The sequence below is a fragment of the Palaemon carinicauda genome, chromosome 31, assembly GCF_036898095.1.
Source record: "Palaemon carinicauda isolate YSFRI2023 chromosome 31, ASM3689809v2, whole genome shotgun sequence".
Taxonomy (NCBI): Eukaryota; Metazoa; Arthropoda; class Malacostraca; order Decapoda; family Palaemonidae; genus Palaemon; species Palaemon carinicauda.
The window spans coordinates 64,959,078-64,976,745 of NC_090755.1; the positions used below are offsets into that span (position 1 = coordinate 64,959,078).

Here is a 17,668-nt window from a genome sequence, read left to right on the forward strand (position 1 = left end):
TGGTCCCCTTGGTGGTCGTGGAGGTAGCAGCAATAAGGCATTCAGCATGTGAAACTTCTTTTGTGGTGGATAACACGGGAGGATGGACTGTGCTACCCTAGCAGTTCCAGCCAAACTCGGCTGAATCCCTCGTCAGGATTGGGAGGAGCGGAGAGAGGAAGGGTCCCCTTCTGTTCCCTTGTTTTGATGTCGGCTACCTCCCAGAATTGGAGGAAGTGCCTTGGTATATAGATATAGATCCTTAGGTGGGAGAAAATTCTTTTTACCAAACTGGCTGGCTAAAATTCTGGGATTGCTGATCTAGGACCTGATCAGGTACAGAGTACAACATCCTAGACACCTCGCGAAATGGGATCAAAAGTACCATCAGGTTCATGGAACAGGTAACCAAGGGTGTTGCAAAAGAAAGTCTCTTTTCTTAGACTGATATGTCTGTCAGGTAAGGCAAAAACAAATGAATGGGTTTTCCTGAACATATCAATCCTCCAAAAGTAAGGAGGAAGGGGGAATGAACACTTCTATTTAATATCAATAAAAAGCTGCTAACTAAAGATGAGGCTTAACTGTATCTAAATCCATTCAGATTATTATTATTATTATTATAATTATCATTACTAAGTGACAACCCTAGTAGGTAAAGCAAGATGCTAAAAGCCTAAGGGCTCCACCAGGGACAATAGCTCAGTGAGGAAAGGATATGAGGAACCAGACAGGATACCGTGCCTGATTGTATCCTCAGGAAAGAGAACTGTAACCAAAGACAGTGGACAACCATGGTACAGAGGCTATGGCACTACCTAAGAATAGACTAAAGAACAATGATTTGATTTTGGAGTGTCCTTCTTCTAGAGGAGCTGCTTACCATACCATACCTAGTGTCTCTTCGACCCTTACTATGAGGAAAGTAATAAGTATGATTCCAAAAACAATACCCCGAGAGAGTGGAAGATGATGAGAAGAGGGCAGGTCCTCTTACTCTTGAACTAAAATTAAGTTGTAACCGCTAACTTGGACGTGATACTTTTGGTCTCGTAAAGGAGTTGGGGTCATTACACCACTTGCAGAGCAGTAGCTCTGCCCCATAACAGCAGTCAGGAAATACCGGAAGAGAACAGCCTTTTTCAGACCTAAAGTTCTTAATCTGTACATGAGTACTGGTAACTCCAAAAAAAAAATCTCTAAGAATACAATTTCATTTTGGTTGCAAGAAACTACTACGAGAGCATATAAATCCTCAGGAGAAGTGTCACCAGGGTTCCCCCCTCGAGCATATGACATTCGTAGCCTTGCCGTAACCTTAGTGTTCTGCAAGAACCACTCAATAGCATTGTAAGGGTATGAAAAGTGAATCAAGTCAGCACATACCTAATTTCTCCAAGCAGTGGACCTAGTACTCCCATTGACCACAACCTAATGCAGGTTATAATAATTTTTTTTTGTCATTATACTACATTATGTTGACAATCCTTTGATGCCTGAGCCTGGAGATGTTTCACCAATATTTAGGTCATGACTTAGAAGGGTCTTCCACTTTGGCCCTACCTCTTCATGAGCAGGCCGAACTGTTTTATTTGTTTACCCTTCACCTTTTAAATCATTTGTGTTCTGTCCATGACATAAAGCTTAAGTGACCTCCTCTTGACAGGGAATTACTCCCAACTAAGGAAGACTCCTCAAATTATATTTTTCCTGGCTATACCAACCTGAGTCACTTATGCAAAGGTCCCAGCTCATCCACCCCACAAGTCTTAACCAGGATAAAATGAAGCTTGCCTTGCAGCAGCACATAACACTGCCAAGCATTAGTTTCCTAGTAATGTATTATATAGTTGCCAATTAGGCACCTTTTCATTCTTTCTGGCCATAGAAAATTAACATAGGAGTAAACCTCATATATATGACTTAGGTTTGTTTAGCTAAGAAAAATACAAATCGTATAAAAAGTTTGTAGTATCTTCAATGTAGACAATAATGTAAACTAATTTCAGCTGAAAAGTAAAAGTGAATAGTCACACTTTATATAATGGTAATAAAATGTACTATTTTTTTCAAGTACAGCATTAATTTCATCCTTAACTTTTATCATTTCTTTAATAGCTTTAAGACTATAAGTATAATGCATGTTATATCCAAACTTAGTCTCTTGTATGAGTGAATAGAACTCTTGTTTTGGTACCATCTATGCAAAAATAGCCATGTTTTCAGTAAATTAGCTATATTGTTAGAGCCCTCAGTAGTTCTACTTAGGAAGAACTTTAAGTACTTGTTTATTTCTGAGGGCCATACAGCTTTCCTTCAACAAGATTTCATAATTTCCTTGTGATGTTACAAAACTTTTTATAGTCTTCACCTTTAGTTGTTGTAAAGTTCTTGAAATATCTTCTAGTCTGATTGTCTAAATTTGGTGACCTAAAGCTAGATCTGTAACTTGTTTCCATATTCAAATGGCAGCCGTGGCTTCTAATGTTTTCTTGCTAGCAACATCACACCTCATTAAGGCTTTTTCATTTATCCTTGTTTAGGCAGAGTATTTTACTAAGACGCTACAGAAGCTTGCTGTTTTGACTTGTTAAAGGGAAGTACAGCTTTAAGTGTGTATTTTATTGGGAGACTCTTCTTTAACAATGTTTCATTAAAAAATAATGTACATCCGGGTACTATCTCTATAATTTGTTTTCCCATTAGTTTTTGGGTATTTTTCTCTCTGATGGGCCTTGCCTTGTTAGTACAGCATTGGCCTTATACTGTATCTAGTTACTTCCACTTTATGGATAACACAAGTTTTTGTTGTTTCTTTATTTAAAATCAAATACAAAGGATAAAAGATGTTTCATCATTTTACAAAAATAGCATGATCGCCACCATCTCTGAGTAGGTGGTGGTTCTTAAAATCATCTGCTACTTTGAATTGTTTTTGCATAAAAGAAAGTCAAGTATTTAAAAAAAATGCTACAAATATATTTACAAATACATTCATATAACAACTAAATACAAAAGTAATAGCTAACTCCCGTGTATTAAAAATTGTAAATGAAAATTTTTAAAAATAAGTCTATACGAAATCATAAATACTCACCTTGATATTCAGACATAGTATCCCTGAGTAAACTGGCCATTATACTTTGAACCTCTCAGTATATCTATCATATAGCCACTAAAAGTTCTAAAATCTGCATGTCTGTACCAAATAGATAGGAGAGACGGTTCTTTTCCTACCTCTGCACACAGTATTATTATACTTCCAGGGAGGTAAACCTTTTTTTAGCTCTCTTCATCAATTATGATCTTCCAAGTACCTCTGTTATTACCAAGTATCTAATGTTGATCTAATACAGTACTTGGTATATGGAATTAATACAAGACAACTTGTAAGGTACTTACTGTGGGTCCGTTGGTGTCAATAACTTGGACACAAGGTATAGTTTTTTCCTCAACTTGTCTATATCCCAGTACTTTCACCATTACTATTTTCCACTGAGCTGCATACGTCAGTTCTTCAAATACATCAGCTGCTTCATCACCCTTTACACTCCTGAAAAGTATGATATAAAATCACTTGACACACCTGATTCAAAATTTTTATTGGAGCTAAAAATTTTCATCTGATTTTTTCCAGTTCATAATAAATCAAAATTGACTTTTCTTAATCCTTCACAACCAGCTAGGGATACATTTTTCTTTATATTTACAACTCTAATGAATACCACATTTATATCATCACTATATAACGTTTTAGTTAATAAAAGCACATTTTAAGTCTCTATTTAGGTAATTAGAGCATCATAATGATTACACATGAATGAAAAACAGTGAAGAAGTGATTCTGTGTTTTCTTAACCCTTCTATTTGGAACATCTGCTAAATATAGATCCTGCTCTATGCACCAGTACACTGTCAATAATCATGATAAGTCTCTGAAACTAAAGAGTGAATAGCTAATTGATTGTGATGTATTATAATTAGTGCTGCTAAAGGGAATTAGTGAATTTATTCTACGGTCTATATTTGTGGTGTAACTTTGCAATGTTAAGAGTGCAATTTTTAACCAAAAATTAGAAAGACCTCAAAATCAACATACAAAGAGGGTTTTTTTGTATCTATTATTTCTGTTAAAAATTGAATATAATGAAAGTGAAATTTTAATCAAATCTATGATGTGTAATAAAATCTATGATGTCTAATAAAATCTATGATGTCTATATTCACCTGATGTTCATGTTGCTTTGGTTTCAAAGCTGATGCAATATCTGGATTACCCTATAAAACTACAAATAACCCATTTTTCCATTTCAAGGGGATTAAGCCACTTGAGCACCAAGGCAATGTCTAGATGGCAAGACTAATTCCAGTTATAAAAAATCCTAGTCATCTAATACAGGGAAGGTCTTCAGTCTGTGAGATGATGAGGGCAACAGAACCCTCTTTCCTCAAATTCTGATATGATGAACAGACTGAAACTTTCCTAATCTTTTGCTCTTGCAGGGCAAAGACAATCTTGATTGAAACACCTAATTATGTTCTCCTCAGGTAGGAGAAGGCACATGTGCAAGTACCCTAAGGATAAGGACCATCCTAACCCTGGACAAAGTCCCATGGTAAGTAAGACTACTTGAAGCTCCTTCCGAGCATGGGCCCTTCCTCCAGAGGAGGAGGGATCCAAACTCTACCGTGGAGCTTCTACAGCAGGAGCAGGCAAAGTTTGTGATCTGCTGAAAAGTGCTAAGGCTGGGGGAGACTTTCTTTATGACCCCCACAGTAAAGTCTTTCAGGGTCTCCTTGAGATCAAGGAGAACAGGACATACACCCTTGACCTTGAGGCCAACCCAGTGTCTCCCACAGAAGGGGGCCAATGAGGTGGACTAACATGTTCCATCCTACCCGGACGGTGCGGATACTAGATTCATGTAGGGAATGTTACCTACTGCTGGCATATCAAAATTTTCTGCCATAAGTAAGCGGTCTAGTTAACAGATTCCCAGGGAAACGGTCACTGGGCGAGTTCTGTCACTCCCTCCACGAGGAGGGTGACTTCACAGGCAGTATATATCCTTCCCTTACCTGGCCTACAGTGAAGCTTATTAGTACACATAGGAGCTCTCACCTGCAATCTGTGCCACACCAGGCCAATGCTCTGCTTGACAGACCCCAAAAGGAATCAGTCAGTCTTCGTTAATCGCTCCTAACAGAGGAAAGTAGTGCTTTAAGGGAAAGACGCTCCTTTTTCATGGAAGGAAGAGGAAATGCGGCTGAAACCTCTTGCCTTTATCTGGCTGGAACAATTTACCTAAATTTGATAAAAGGAGAAAACTGTCCTTTTGGGCTTGCAAACGAGAAAACCGTCCTTTTGGGCTTGCAAACTGTTTGACCAACCCTGAAGACACCTGATACACCTGACCAAACCCCAAAGTAACAACCAGCAAGGCCACCCTCTATTGACAACAGTCATATCTGCATGACTCTGTTCCTTCTAATATCCCTCCTGAACTGAGCCTAGAAAGGGACAAAGAATGGATTGAGCAGTGTGCAAACCCTTCTGGAGGAAGGAGCTGTTGGTGGCCATTGCTGGAATATGTAGAAGCCTGGGACCTTCCCAAAACCAGAGCAAGATGACATGACTGCCCCTACAAGCTTAGCTGCAGTCTCTCTCAAAAGACCAGAGGCCTTGAGGGACACTGCACGAAATTGAAATTGGACACCTATCCGATCTCTAGGGCAACTAATGTTCAAGTAGATATGATGTGTTTCTTAACCTGTTTAGGGAATTGTTGCTTTTCTTTAGAATATAAACACTCAAATCCGGAAGGATCCAGGAACGTACTGTATATTCGAGATGCAGACGATAATGAATGAATGAATGATTTGAAGCTTTCTGGCATCCTGATGCAGACGATAAATTGAGCTGTGAATGGTCTTGTTTCATGTCAGGAAAGCAATCCCTGGAACCAAAGATCAAGCGGTACTGGGTACTGTATCTTACCTCTGTTTGGTTGAGTAGAGCTGCTCCCCTATGGTGCAAAAGTGATAATTGTAATACAGGCTAATGCTCCCCTTGACTGACCCCAAAAGATAGCAATTACTGGGCCAATATAATCGCTCCCTTCCAAAGGAGGAGAATGATTACTGTCAAGTCCCAAGGAACTTGTAGTAGAAGGCCCTCCCCACAACTATCTTCTTATTAATGAAGATGTGTTCAAGGAAGAGAAAGGAGGAGGGAGAATAGTTAGCAGAGTAGGAAGAGAAATAGCAAACCTCCCCTACTTGCCAACCAATCTTCATCACTTGTCATAGAGAAGTCATGCTTTGGGCAACAAATAATGACTTACTCCCTTGAAGGAGGGCCCAACCACAACACAATCCACTACGCTAGGGGTTTTGTCACAAGAGAAGCAGTAGGGACACTCACTGACACTGCACTTCATCCGTGTCATCATACAGGGAACACTGCTGGAGCCAGGTGTGTCCACCAGACAAGGAGTATTCATTATCGGGCACGAAGGTATAGGCGACACTGGGTCTGAATCTGGTAACTACCTCCTGAGGAAAAGATACTATCAAGGAGCAGAATTACCTATTCCCGAGTTCATTGTCATCTACAGTAGCTTGGAAGAGAAAGACTGAGTGGCTATGGTATTTAGAAAATCCAGGTTGGTGGAGCTTCCCCGTCCTGCAACCTGTCATTAACCTACTACCTTGTTTATTGATTCAAAGGCTGTTCTAGCACCCTTGAAGACACATCCATATTTCAAAAGACAAAAGGTTTGTACAGTATTTGCATGGGAACAAATTCAAAATACTGTACATTAGCCATTTTCTTCATTTGCAAATTTTCCATTAAGAACTTTTCAAAGAACCACTAACCCATAAAAATGGGAAGTATTGATTTTAAATATAATCTAAAAAAAAATGGCTGCATACACTAGTGTTAAGAATGAGAGCAAAAAATGTAGAGGATAATGCCCGGTTTATTCTGTTGTAACCAGCAAGCAAAAATAAAGTTCCCTTATCCACACACTTTTGGTCATAGAAAATCATGGGATAGGTAACTAATGAACGTGAAAATCACATGACTTAGTCAATTAAAACTTTTCAGTAAACTTAGGGTGGAACTAGTAGATATGCACTACTCTGATCAGTTATGCATTTCTGAGAACAGGGAAAAATATGTTCACCTGTATATTATATATCTTTTCTGTATAATCATATCAAGTTACATAATGGAGATCTCAATTTCAGTCATGAATAGCAATAAATCACTTAAAACTACACCCTGGCTTCAATAAAGGAATACATTATTCAGCAAATATAATATAAAAATAGTTTCATTTCTAAGTGTTAACAATAACATACTTACTCAGGATCTATGTTTGCCAAATAACATTCAACTGCCTGAAAGTTCAATTTGAGGTAGTCTAATCTCAATTCACAGACATTCTCCATGGAAATGGGTTCTGTATCCCCAAAGTCAACGTAGTAAATTGTGGCCATACTTTTGGATGGGTCTAGGTCGTCGTGCTCATACTTACAAACACGGCCTCTATACCATGAAGTGTCATGGGGAAACTTGGCAGCAACTATGTCCCCTTCTTTGACCTGTAATAAAATCAAATTGCTTATAGAAACAATTTTTATATACATAAATATCACTCACTTACAGCTATCACTAGTGGTCTTTGAATGTCACAGATATTGTAGTAAATCATACAGAAAAAGATAAAAGGAGATAATGTACATATACTGCATCAACCCACTGATCCCAAACAGGTATAAGCCATACTTTTTTTCTTGTCTAGAATAATAGATGTAAGATCAGTAGGGTTTGGAAAACAGTATTAATTATATGCATTATGGATTTATATGGAACAATACATTTAGTGCCAAGAACAGTTTTATCTAACTACAAACTCATAGCTTTCCTACAAGAACTGTAATTTAATTCCTAAAACCTCACAATATACAACAGAACTTTTTTTACAATAAACTATGGTAAGTGAAATCACACTTATAGATCATATCAATCTTTGTTTATGCAACATACAATGTCATCTCATAGAGGTTTTTAATATTTCTAGTCGCAATTTAGTTATAAGATCTAATCAAATTACACCTTTACACCTGATTCAGTTTCCTAATATACTTCCATATATATAATGTAATATACACCCTATTATATACTTAGGGTATATGCAACTTGCAGATATGACAAATTTGGAATTTCTATTTTTCATAACTACAAAAATCTGAGACATTTATTAAGGATATATGTTTCCAGTGCAGTTGAAACTAGCCATAAACTTTTAACGCGAGGTGTCAACGGCCCTCCGCTAGTTAGCAGGGTAGCGGCGAGTCTACATCACTTTTGATTTTTAGTAGGACTTTCTAGGGGATAGCTGATGGTGGGATAAGTATGAGTAAAGAGCTCAGGTTTGTATAGTTAGGCAAAATGCAAATTACTCCCAAATTTGTCATTTGTTCCGACACGAACACAAACCATTCGCTCTTTACTATGGTGACTCACACTTAGGTGGTTGGAAATCCTTAACTCAACTGGGTGGAAATTGACCTGGGGTACAGTTCTGAGCTCTGAGTGCGTAATACAAGTTCCGTAACACTTCGTGAACTCTCAATTAGGCAGGAGAGTTGACGGCCTGAGCATTCATGGTGAGTGAGTGGTAACTATGTACTGTCACTTGACCAGGTAAAAATAGTGAGATACACATCTTAACCAAGACATTGCCTGCCTCCCCCTCACAAGGAGGACGGGGACATAAAATATATCATATATTTTAGACCACGCATGGGAAATGGTTATTACCTACAGTCGGAGGTAGGATAGCTTGCAGTGTCCTCCAGATACAGTGCCCCAAGAGAGGGGAAAATGAAGGATGAAAAAGGCTAGTCATTCTATCCATTCATCCCATACTAACACTGGGTAACATCTGCCCTCGACCAACTTGTCCAGTAAAGGAGCTGAAGTATCTTATACCATCACAGGACCCAGGGACATCATATCTAGGTTTCTGTGGGCTACATCTTGCAGGTAATGGGCGATAAAGGTTGTCTGATGATGCCAAACACCCACTTGTTACGCCAGAGATAAGTTTCTCTTGAATGCTAGGGATGTGCTTATACCCTGTGACGGGCCGAGAGAAGAGTTGTGAAATCAAAGGCAGATTGGAAACGACTGAGTTGTTTATTAAGGAACACCCCCCTTTATGGAGGCGGGAGGAGCGAGTCACTCCGGGGTCACCAATGCCAATGTGACGGTGCCGAGAGAGGGTGTGAGCGCAAAGGCAGGAAGCAATCAACTGCGCCGATTAGCAGCAGTGAGTGGCTGTAGAAGTCGTTGGTTGGGGTGCGAGCGAGTGGTGGATGATAGTTATATTATTATAGAACACTCTCCTTTATATACAAAACGGCAAGGCAACAGGACATGGCATGTTCGAGAGACAGACAAAGTTCAGAGGAAAACCGGAGACATGATCATTCAGGTTCTTTTTGGTGCGAGGGAAGAGCGCAGATACAAGCATAATATATACAATAGGAATTATGTACAATTGTGTGACACACGGTTGGTACATGGCTCCCCCTCTAAAAATGACATACCGAACATGTTAAAAAGGTGCCCTGAATCTGGAGAGGTAGTAGTAAAAATCGTAAAAACTGCGCCGATTAGCAGCAGTGAGTGGCTGTAGAAGTCGTTGGTTTGGGTGCGAGCGAGTGGTGGATGATAGTTATATTATTATAGAACACTCTCCTTTATATACAAAACGGCAAGGCAACAGGACATGGCATGTTCGAGAGACAGACAAAGTTCAGAGGAAAACCGGAGACATGATCATTCAGGTTCTTTTTAGTGCGAGGGAAGAGCGCAGATACAAGCATAATATATACAATAGGAATTATGTACAATTGTGTGACACACGGTTGGTACAACCCTTAATGTCGTGAGCTCTAGGTCTACGATCACGATGAGAAGATTCAGGATTCAGTGCGAGGTCAATGTCATGTCGAATCCAAGGAGAGATCGTATTCTGGGTGACTCTCCAATCTTCTATCATGGAATACATTGGTCATATAGAGCTGTTCACATCACAGAAATAAGAGGGTCTGATAATAGAAGCGCTTAGGTAATTTGAGAGAGCGAGGCTCGATGAGAGGCTACCGACTCCATAATGGGCTGTGTACCAAATGAACCCTGACTGAATGGCAAACCAGAGCTGCTTGGCACAACTTGAAACGTTAGCCTAGAATTCGGAACAGGGCAAATTAGGCTAAGATCATTACCTTTCCCTGTAGCATGTGACACAGAGAATGAGGATTACTACCCAGCTTCACATCCCCTGAACAACCCTCACAAGAATATATAGAAAAACCAGGATAAAGCATCCCCTATCAATCTATAATAATCAATAATGAGTTTCTGTGGAACTTCCTAGGATATGGGTAGGGCCGAGAACTTTAACAGGATGACGAAGGAACTCAAAACCAAAGGAATATGGTTTACTGCCATACAATCCCAATTCTATACTACAGGGGAAGGGCTATCACTAGTTGAGAAAATGGGAATATTTTTAGTTTTAGGGTAGACATAGACATTTAACTAGCCTCGAGAGAGAAGCAATATGATCACTACGGGAGGTTCATACAAAAAAAATATATCCAAGGTATAATAAAAAAAATAAGATATCCTTACCTTTTCTAACTCATGCAATTCTCTATTTTCGGCAGAATCATAGTACTCGGTCATGTCAATTACCAGTTTGTCTAGCTGAATGGAACGAGAACCAACAACCTGTTTAAATAAAAGGATTTATTTAATACTAAGTACTCTAAAGAGGTAACAAGAAATATCGAATGATTCTTGAAAAAGTGACAGTAGATTATGAACATGCACAGCCAAACTTGATTGAGCTGTGTACTACAGGTGAATAGTGCACAAAAATAGGAAGAAAACTACTGCAAAATTGGAACAAAGTATACAATGGTCATTACATAAAATGGATTACAAATTCCATATGTCAACCACCGGGATTGTGGCACACAGAAAACGTTTTCTGACATTTTAACTGAATCAAGTAATTTTTGTTTCTAGAATTCTTATTATTGATAGAATCTAAATTTTTACCTAAGATTTTTTACTAATTCTTTTTAAATTACATAGATTTAATATATAGTTAATTATTTTTATCACTCAGATTTCATATATATATATATCTATCATCCATCTATTCACCCATATTTAAAGATTATAAGTATATACTGTATATACATATATATTTTTTTTTTCATTTATTTATATTTTTTCCTTATCAATTGAATTTTGATAATCTTATAATTCTTTATATCCCGATTTTATTTCGGGCCAGCGCTGTGAGAGTCAAGCTTGACTTATTGGGCTGGTAAAACTCCTTCCTTTAAAAATAATAATAGAGCTAAAAAGATCCATATTTTAATTTCTATAGAAAAGATTGAATTATAGCTATATGAAAGCAATCTTTCAACTTAACACACTTATCAAGTGATAAAAATTTGAAAAGTTATACAATTGAATCCTTTATGAATTCTATCTAAGGCACAGCAGTGAACAGATGATCTTTTGAATTTAATTAGTCTAGCTCAAGCCTCAAATAAAGAAATGTTTTGTCTTGAGGCTAGAGAAAATTCAAGGGAGCCGGATGGACAGCGTCTTTTTTTAATGACAAGGCTTTGAAATTCATACCACTTAACTTGGGACATCTAACCACATATGATTTTTGCCTCTGACCTTCGGTTTCGTGACACTCGTGCGATTTATCCCTAAAATAAGCATTTTTCAAATTCTATTTCCTCCTCTTATACTTAATATTAAGACCTGTGATTACTACCATATAAAGACCTGATACAGACCACCCACCATGTGAATTATTTTTTTTTTTCTAAAAGTCATTTTTTGCTAGATATGAATTTTTGCATTATGGTAAAAAAATAACCCTATAAATCAGAGGGAAAACGGAAGAAAAAAAATTAAAACAAAAATTGGAAAAAATAGCATCGTTTCATTGTTCTATAATGTCTTTCTAAGTAATATACCAAATTTCAATGCTATAGCTTTAAAACTAAGGGAGATTATAGAAATTGAAGGTCAATAAGTATAGTTTTGAGGTATGCCTGTTCAAAGTTTTTCTTTGTATTTTTACAAGGACAATATTAATATATCATAATTTTTATGAATTCTATATTCCTCTTTGGGTATTAATATACAAAAACTATGTTATTTAACATAATTTAATCATAAATCAAAATCTTGCTTCTTTAGGCTCCTGGTCCCCTCCATGCTTTTCCTTTTCTCTCCCTCTCTCCTTCACTAATTCCATGAATACTGCCGATATTATGCAACTATTAGGGCAAATTTTCTTCTTCTGTATGTGAGCGAGATGTTTAGATTGTCTTGTCCTCTTTGACATGATGAAATTCTTGCAAAAACAAAGAAAAACAGACGTAAAAGCAAACTCAAATGTTTTTTATTTTTACAAAGACAATATTAATAAATCATAATTATTGTGAATTTTATATTCCTTTTTGGGTATTCATAAACTAATACTATGAAGTTTATCATAATCTGATCATATATGATGATCCCTTTGCACAATATCTTGCTTCTTTAGGCTCCTCATCCCCCCCCCCCTCCCCGTCTTTTCCTAATCTCTCTCTCCTTCACTAACTCCAATAATATCACTGATATAATGTGGACATTTGAGCAAATTTTCTTCTTCTGTATGTTAGTGAGATGTTTTGACTGTCTTTTCCTCTTTGGCATAATGAAATTCTTTCCAAACCAAAGAAAAAGATGTAAAACAAAGGGAATGTCAGAGGAAAACTAAAATGTGTACTCTTCCCCCCGGTTCACCTCGCACTGAAGACTGAAGTGACTAAGCACTCTACATGTGATTCAAGGAATGTCTACAGATGCAATTGCTCAGAATTTGTTAGATACTAAAATGTAATAATTATCAAAATTTACAATAACAGAAGAGATACGGCATTTTCTTGTTGGCTTATTGAGATACTTTTTCTAATTACCCTATAGCTATGAAAGTAAGAGGAATTTTGACGAAATATTTCGTATACACATTGTCCATTGCCATATGAAGTTCCTTGAATTTTTTTCTGGATTTTGTATTTTTCTCCCTACACCCCCCAGCTGTTTTTTTTTTAATGAAAGAGAAGTTCCTTGCCTTCTAATTTTAATTTGATCTCTTCTGTCTTCTTTTACTTATCAGTCAATTTATTTCAACATTACAGTATTTGTTTCCAATTTTCACAACTCATTCAAAAATAAATTCTCTGGAAGAGACCATTACTCTATAAAAGTGGCGCAGACATGCGTTAAAATAATTTACAATGACAATGAAAATCATTTGTACATGTTGCCCATTAGCAAAAAATAACATTAAAATCATAATGAAATATAAGAGGATTAAGTCACCTTTGTATAATGTTGTCAGTGGAAATATGACCAATCTATGACCAGCAAACACAGTGCATGAAAAAATGATTGGCAAAGGGAATAAGTAGGAACAGAAATTACTTTTCTTGGAATCATATTTGTAAATTTCACACCTTAGACTATGTTATTAATAATTTTTGAGCAAACTGATAATATGAGAGGTTAATAACTAAAGTTATCAAGTCATTAATCCCTGAAAGATATATTTACATTGCCAAATTATAATAGTAAAAGATATGTTTCATCTAATTCCATACACTGCAAAGCAGAGAAAGTCTGAATTATCATTTTAATCACCTGAAGCCAAAAATGGGCGGCAGAATCAACAGCCGACACATAAGCCTCAATGAAACGGTCACTAGTGGTTGCTGATAGAGACTCCTGGTGTAATGAGCTGCTCATGGAAGGAGGCTGAAAAAATGATAATTGAGAATATCATGAAACTACTTGGCCAAACCACAATGGCTAGGAATGACTCTCATGAGTTTGTTTGAGCTATTAGTCAATACCAAGGTATAAAATATTGGTAAATAGAGGCTTCCATTGTCAGAATTTAGCAAAAAGTACAATGTAATCACTAAGGTCACTAATCACATACCACCAGCTTGTGGGTAAATATTTGGTTTCTTATTAGCCAATAGTAATAAAAGAAAAATGATTCAAAATGCACACTAAATAGCCAATAATTTGGTAAAGAATAAACATATAACTTCTATTTCTTTATCAATAGCTCATCAACTGATAACTATTTATCAATCATTACTATGCATTTGCACAAGTTATCAAATTGTCTGAGTCTAACCATTTGTTGTGACTTAAAACAAAATTTTTCAAATGATACTGTAAATAGTTTATATTCTACCATTATAGAACTTCCTGAAACACAAAATCACAATCTGGAGTCCAAGTAGAGAGGTTAAATCTAACTTTGCGATGAAACAACAACTTGAAAATCAATGCAAGTTGGCTTATCCACTTGGTAGATACAACACACCAACATTTAATCTCAACGCTACTCTACTGTACGTAGAAATTACAAGAGAAATTTTTTTTTAGTTTTAGGATAAATGTCCAAATTTAATGAGCTTTAACTCCTTTACCAAGAAGCTTAAAGTGTAATTATTGCATTCTTTACCGAACCAAATTTCTTAGTAGTAAAATACTGTACATTTCTGCAACTCACCTGGCTGTCATCACTGTCATGAGTACTCTGCCTTCCTCTTGCCCTTAAAGACATATTTATGGCAGATTTCTGAATTTGCTGACGCATTTCTTCTTCCTCAGCCACCTACAAAACACAAGTAAATTAAGCTTAACCAACCACTTCATTACAAGTTATTCACACTTTAAAAATAGAACAATAAATATACATCATTAAAAATTTATTTTCACATTTATAACTTTCCCTTTTTATTATGTCTATACCTAAACAATAAGGATGGTCATAGTGCATGTTAATAGATGGTAACTGTGCATGCTTTCATATAACCTGTCAAGCATTAACATTATTTAGCTTTATTTTGTAGAACATATATACAGCAGTCAACTTCCCAGAAGACAACTAAGCCCATGAAATTACAAGCTTTTTAACTTTTGTCTATGCCAACTTTTCGGCTCTTCAGCTTTTATTTCATTTAATTTCTTAACAATCACAACCTACAGCAATGGCTTTATATGCACAAGTTTTAAACCTAGAAGAAAAAAGGGCCTAATACCTCACACTGATGTTTCCGAAATTAAGGAAGTACAAGAGAATAATGCTATTATTATTATTACTAGCCAAGCTACAACCCTAGTTGGAAAAGCAAGATGATATAAGCCCAAGGGCTCCAATAGGGAAAAATAGCCCAGTGAGGAAAGGAAATAAGGAAATAAATATATGATGAGAACAAATTAACAATAAATCATTCTAAAAACAGTAACAACGTCAAAACAGATATGTCATATATAAACTATTAACAACGTCAAAACAGATATGTCATATATAAACTATAAAAAGACTCATGTCAGCCTGGTCAAAATAAAAAATTTGCTGCATTTTGAACTTTTGAAGTTCTACTGATTCAACTACCCGATTAGGAAGATCATTCCACAACTTGGTCACAGCTGGAATAAACTTCTAGAATACTGTGTAGTATTGACCCTCATGATGGAGAAGGCCAGACTATTAGAATTAACTGCCTACCTAGTATTACGAACAGAATAGAATTGTCCAGGGAGATCTGAATGTAAAGGATGGTCAGAGTTATGAAAAATCTTATACAACATGCATAATGAACTAATTGAGCGATGGTGCCAAAGATTAATATCTAGATCAGGAATAAGAAATTTAATAGACCATAAGTTTCTGTCCAACAAATTAAGATGAGAATCAGCAGCTGATGACCAGACAGGAGAACAATACTCAACACAAGGTAGAATGAAAGAATTAAAACACTTCTTCAGAATAGATTGGTCACCGAAAATCTTGTAAGACTTTCTCAATAAGCCAATTTTTTTTTGCAATTGAAGAAGACACAGACCTAATGTGTTTCTCTAAAGTAAATGTGCTGTCGAGAATCACACCTAAAATTTTAAAAGTCATACAAATTTAAAGAAACATTATTAATACTGAGATCCGGATGTTGAGGAGCCACCGTCCTTGACTTACTCACAATCATACATTGAGTTTTGTTAGGATTCAATTTCGTACCCCATAATTTGCACCAAGCACTAATTTTAGCTAGATCTCTATTAAGGGATTCACCAACCCCAGATCTACATTCAGGGGATGGAATTGATGCAAAGAGAGTAGCATCATCTGCATATGCAACAAGCTTGTTTTCTAGGCCAAACCACATGTCATGTGTATATAGTATGAAAAGTAATGGGCCAAGAACACTACCCCGTGGAACACCGGACATCACATTCCTATACAGTACTCACTATGGTGCCCATCAACAACTACTCTTTGAGATCTATTACTTAAAAAATCAATAATAATGGTAAGAAACGACTCACCCACTCCCTACTGTTTGGTTTGAAAACAAGGGCCTCATGATTAACATGGTCAAAGGCAGCACTAAAATCAAGGCCAATCATACGAACTTCCTGACCACAATCAAGGGATTTCTGTACAGCATTGGAGATTGTAAGAAGGGCATCACATGCTCCAAGGCCTTTACGAAAACCAAATTGCAAACTAGGGAAGAGATGATTACCTTCAGCAAACCTATTAAGACGTTTTGCCATAAGACGTTCAAAAACTTTAGATAATATGGGAGTTATGGAAATTGGGCGGTAATCAGTTGGACAAACACATTTACATAGAGAAGTAACATTACCAATTCTCCAACAAGTGCTAAAAGCTCCTCTTCTTGGTAACTTGCGCAAAACAACAGATAACTTTGGAGCTAAGAAATTTGCAGTCTTTATAAAAAGCAGAAGAAAAATACCATTTGGGTCTACACCTCCATAAGCATCAAGGTCCATCACTAAATGCTAGTGATTAAGTGACATTTACTTATCCACAATAACTGGTCTTTATAAAGATTAATTCATTTATATAAGAGCAATATCTATCAAACAGAGCATTTCACACTGTTAACTAATAAAGATACTGTTGATTTATAAATCCAAATAATGACCTTCATAAGAGCTTTATTCTGACTGAGGACTTGACTATACAATATTTGCTTAATTCAACCAAAATGAATTGAATATTTTTATTTTTGGGAAATCTTAAATTAGAACATTTAAATGCAAGAAATCTTACTCTCTTCTTGTAAAATTCCTTTGCTAGAGATAGATGGGCAATTTTTCTTCTTGGCCAGAAAATGCACCTAGATGCAATAAAACATTTTTAACAATGCCCTCTCTACCATAAGTCACAAGCAAATGATAACACCAATAAATGTCCTTAAGGATGGGTTAGTTCAATGCAAAATCAATGCGATTTTCTGTTAAAGTTTGATACAATAAATGCTTAACAGGAGACTCATTTTCAGAATGAGGTTCCAAGTGGAAGCTATCTTGAGGATTTTGATAAGACTCCTTTGAAAAACTGGCAAGAAAAGAGGAGGAGGTTCCTCCTGAATCCAGCAGTTGCACTGTGAAGCAAGTTAAATGAGACTGGACAGGAATATGGAAGAAAGGAAGTGGGATTGAAAGTAAAGTAGATGGCTAAAAAGGAGGTGAAGAAGG

At 36.5% G+C, this 17,668-nt stretch overlaps 2 protein-coding genes across 2 annotated transcripts in view; both read right to left on the minus strand.

The window, feature by feature from the left end:
• Nucleotides 1-17,668, minus strand: part of LOC137624778 (serine/threonine-protein phosphatase 2B catalytic subunit 3-like) — a 568,901-nt gene that overhangs the window by 240,062 nt on the left and 311,171 nt on the right. The window lies entirely within an intron of this gene.
• The window catches only part of LOC137625068 (tudor and KH domain-containing protein homolog), an 81,109-nt gene that overhangs the window by 19,054 nt on the left and 44,387 nt on the right, over nt 1-17,668 (minus strand). Inside the window, exons 6-10 of the mRNA XM_068355997.1 lie at nt 14,670-14,774; nt 13,784-13,897; nt 10,694-10,792; nt 7,352-7,590; nt 3,382-3,532 (exon numbers count right to left, since the gene is read on the minus strand). Of these exons, the coding sequence (XP_068212098.1) occupies nt 3,382-3,532; nt 7,352-7,590; nt 10,694-10,792; nt 13,784-13,897; nt 14,670-14,774 (708 nt within the window). The remainder of the gene's footprint in view (nt 1-3,381; nt 3,533-7,351; nt 7,591-10,693; nt 10,793-13,783; nt 13,898-14,669; nt 14,775-17,668) is intronic.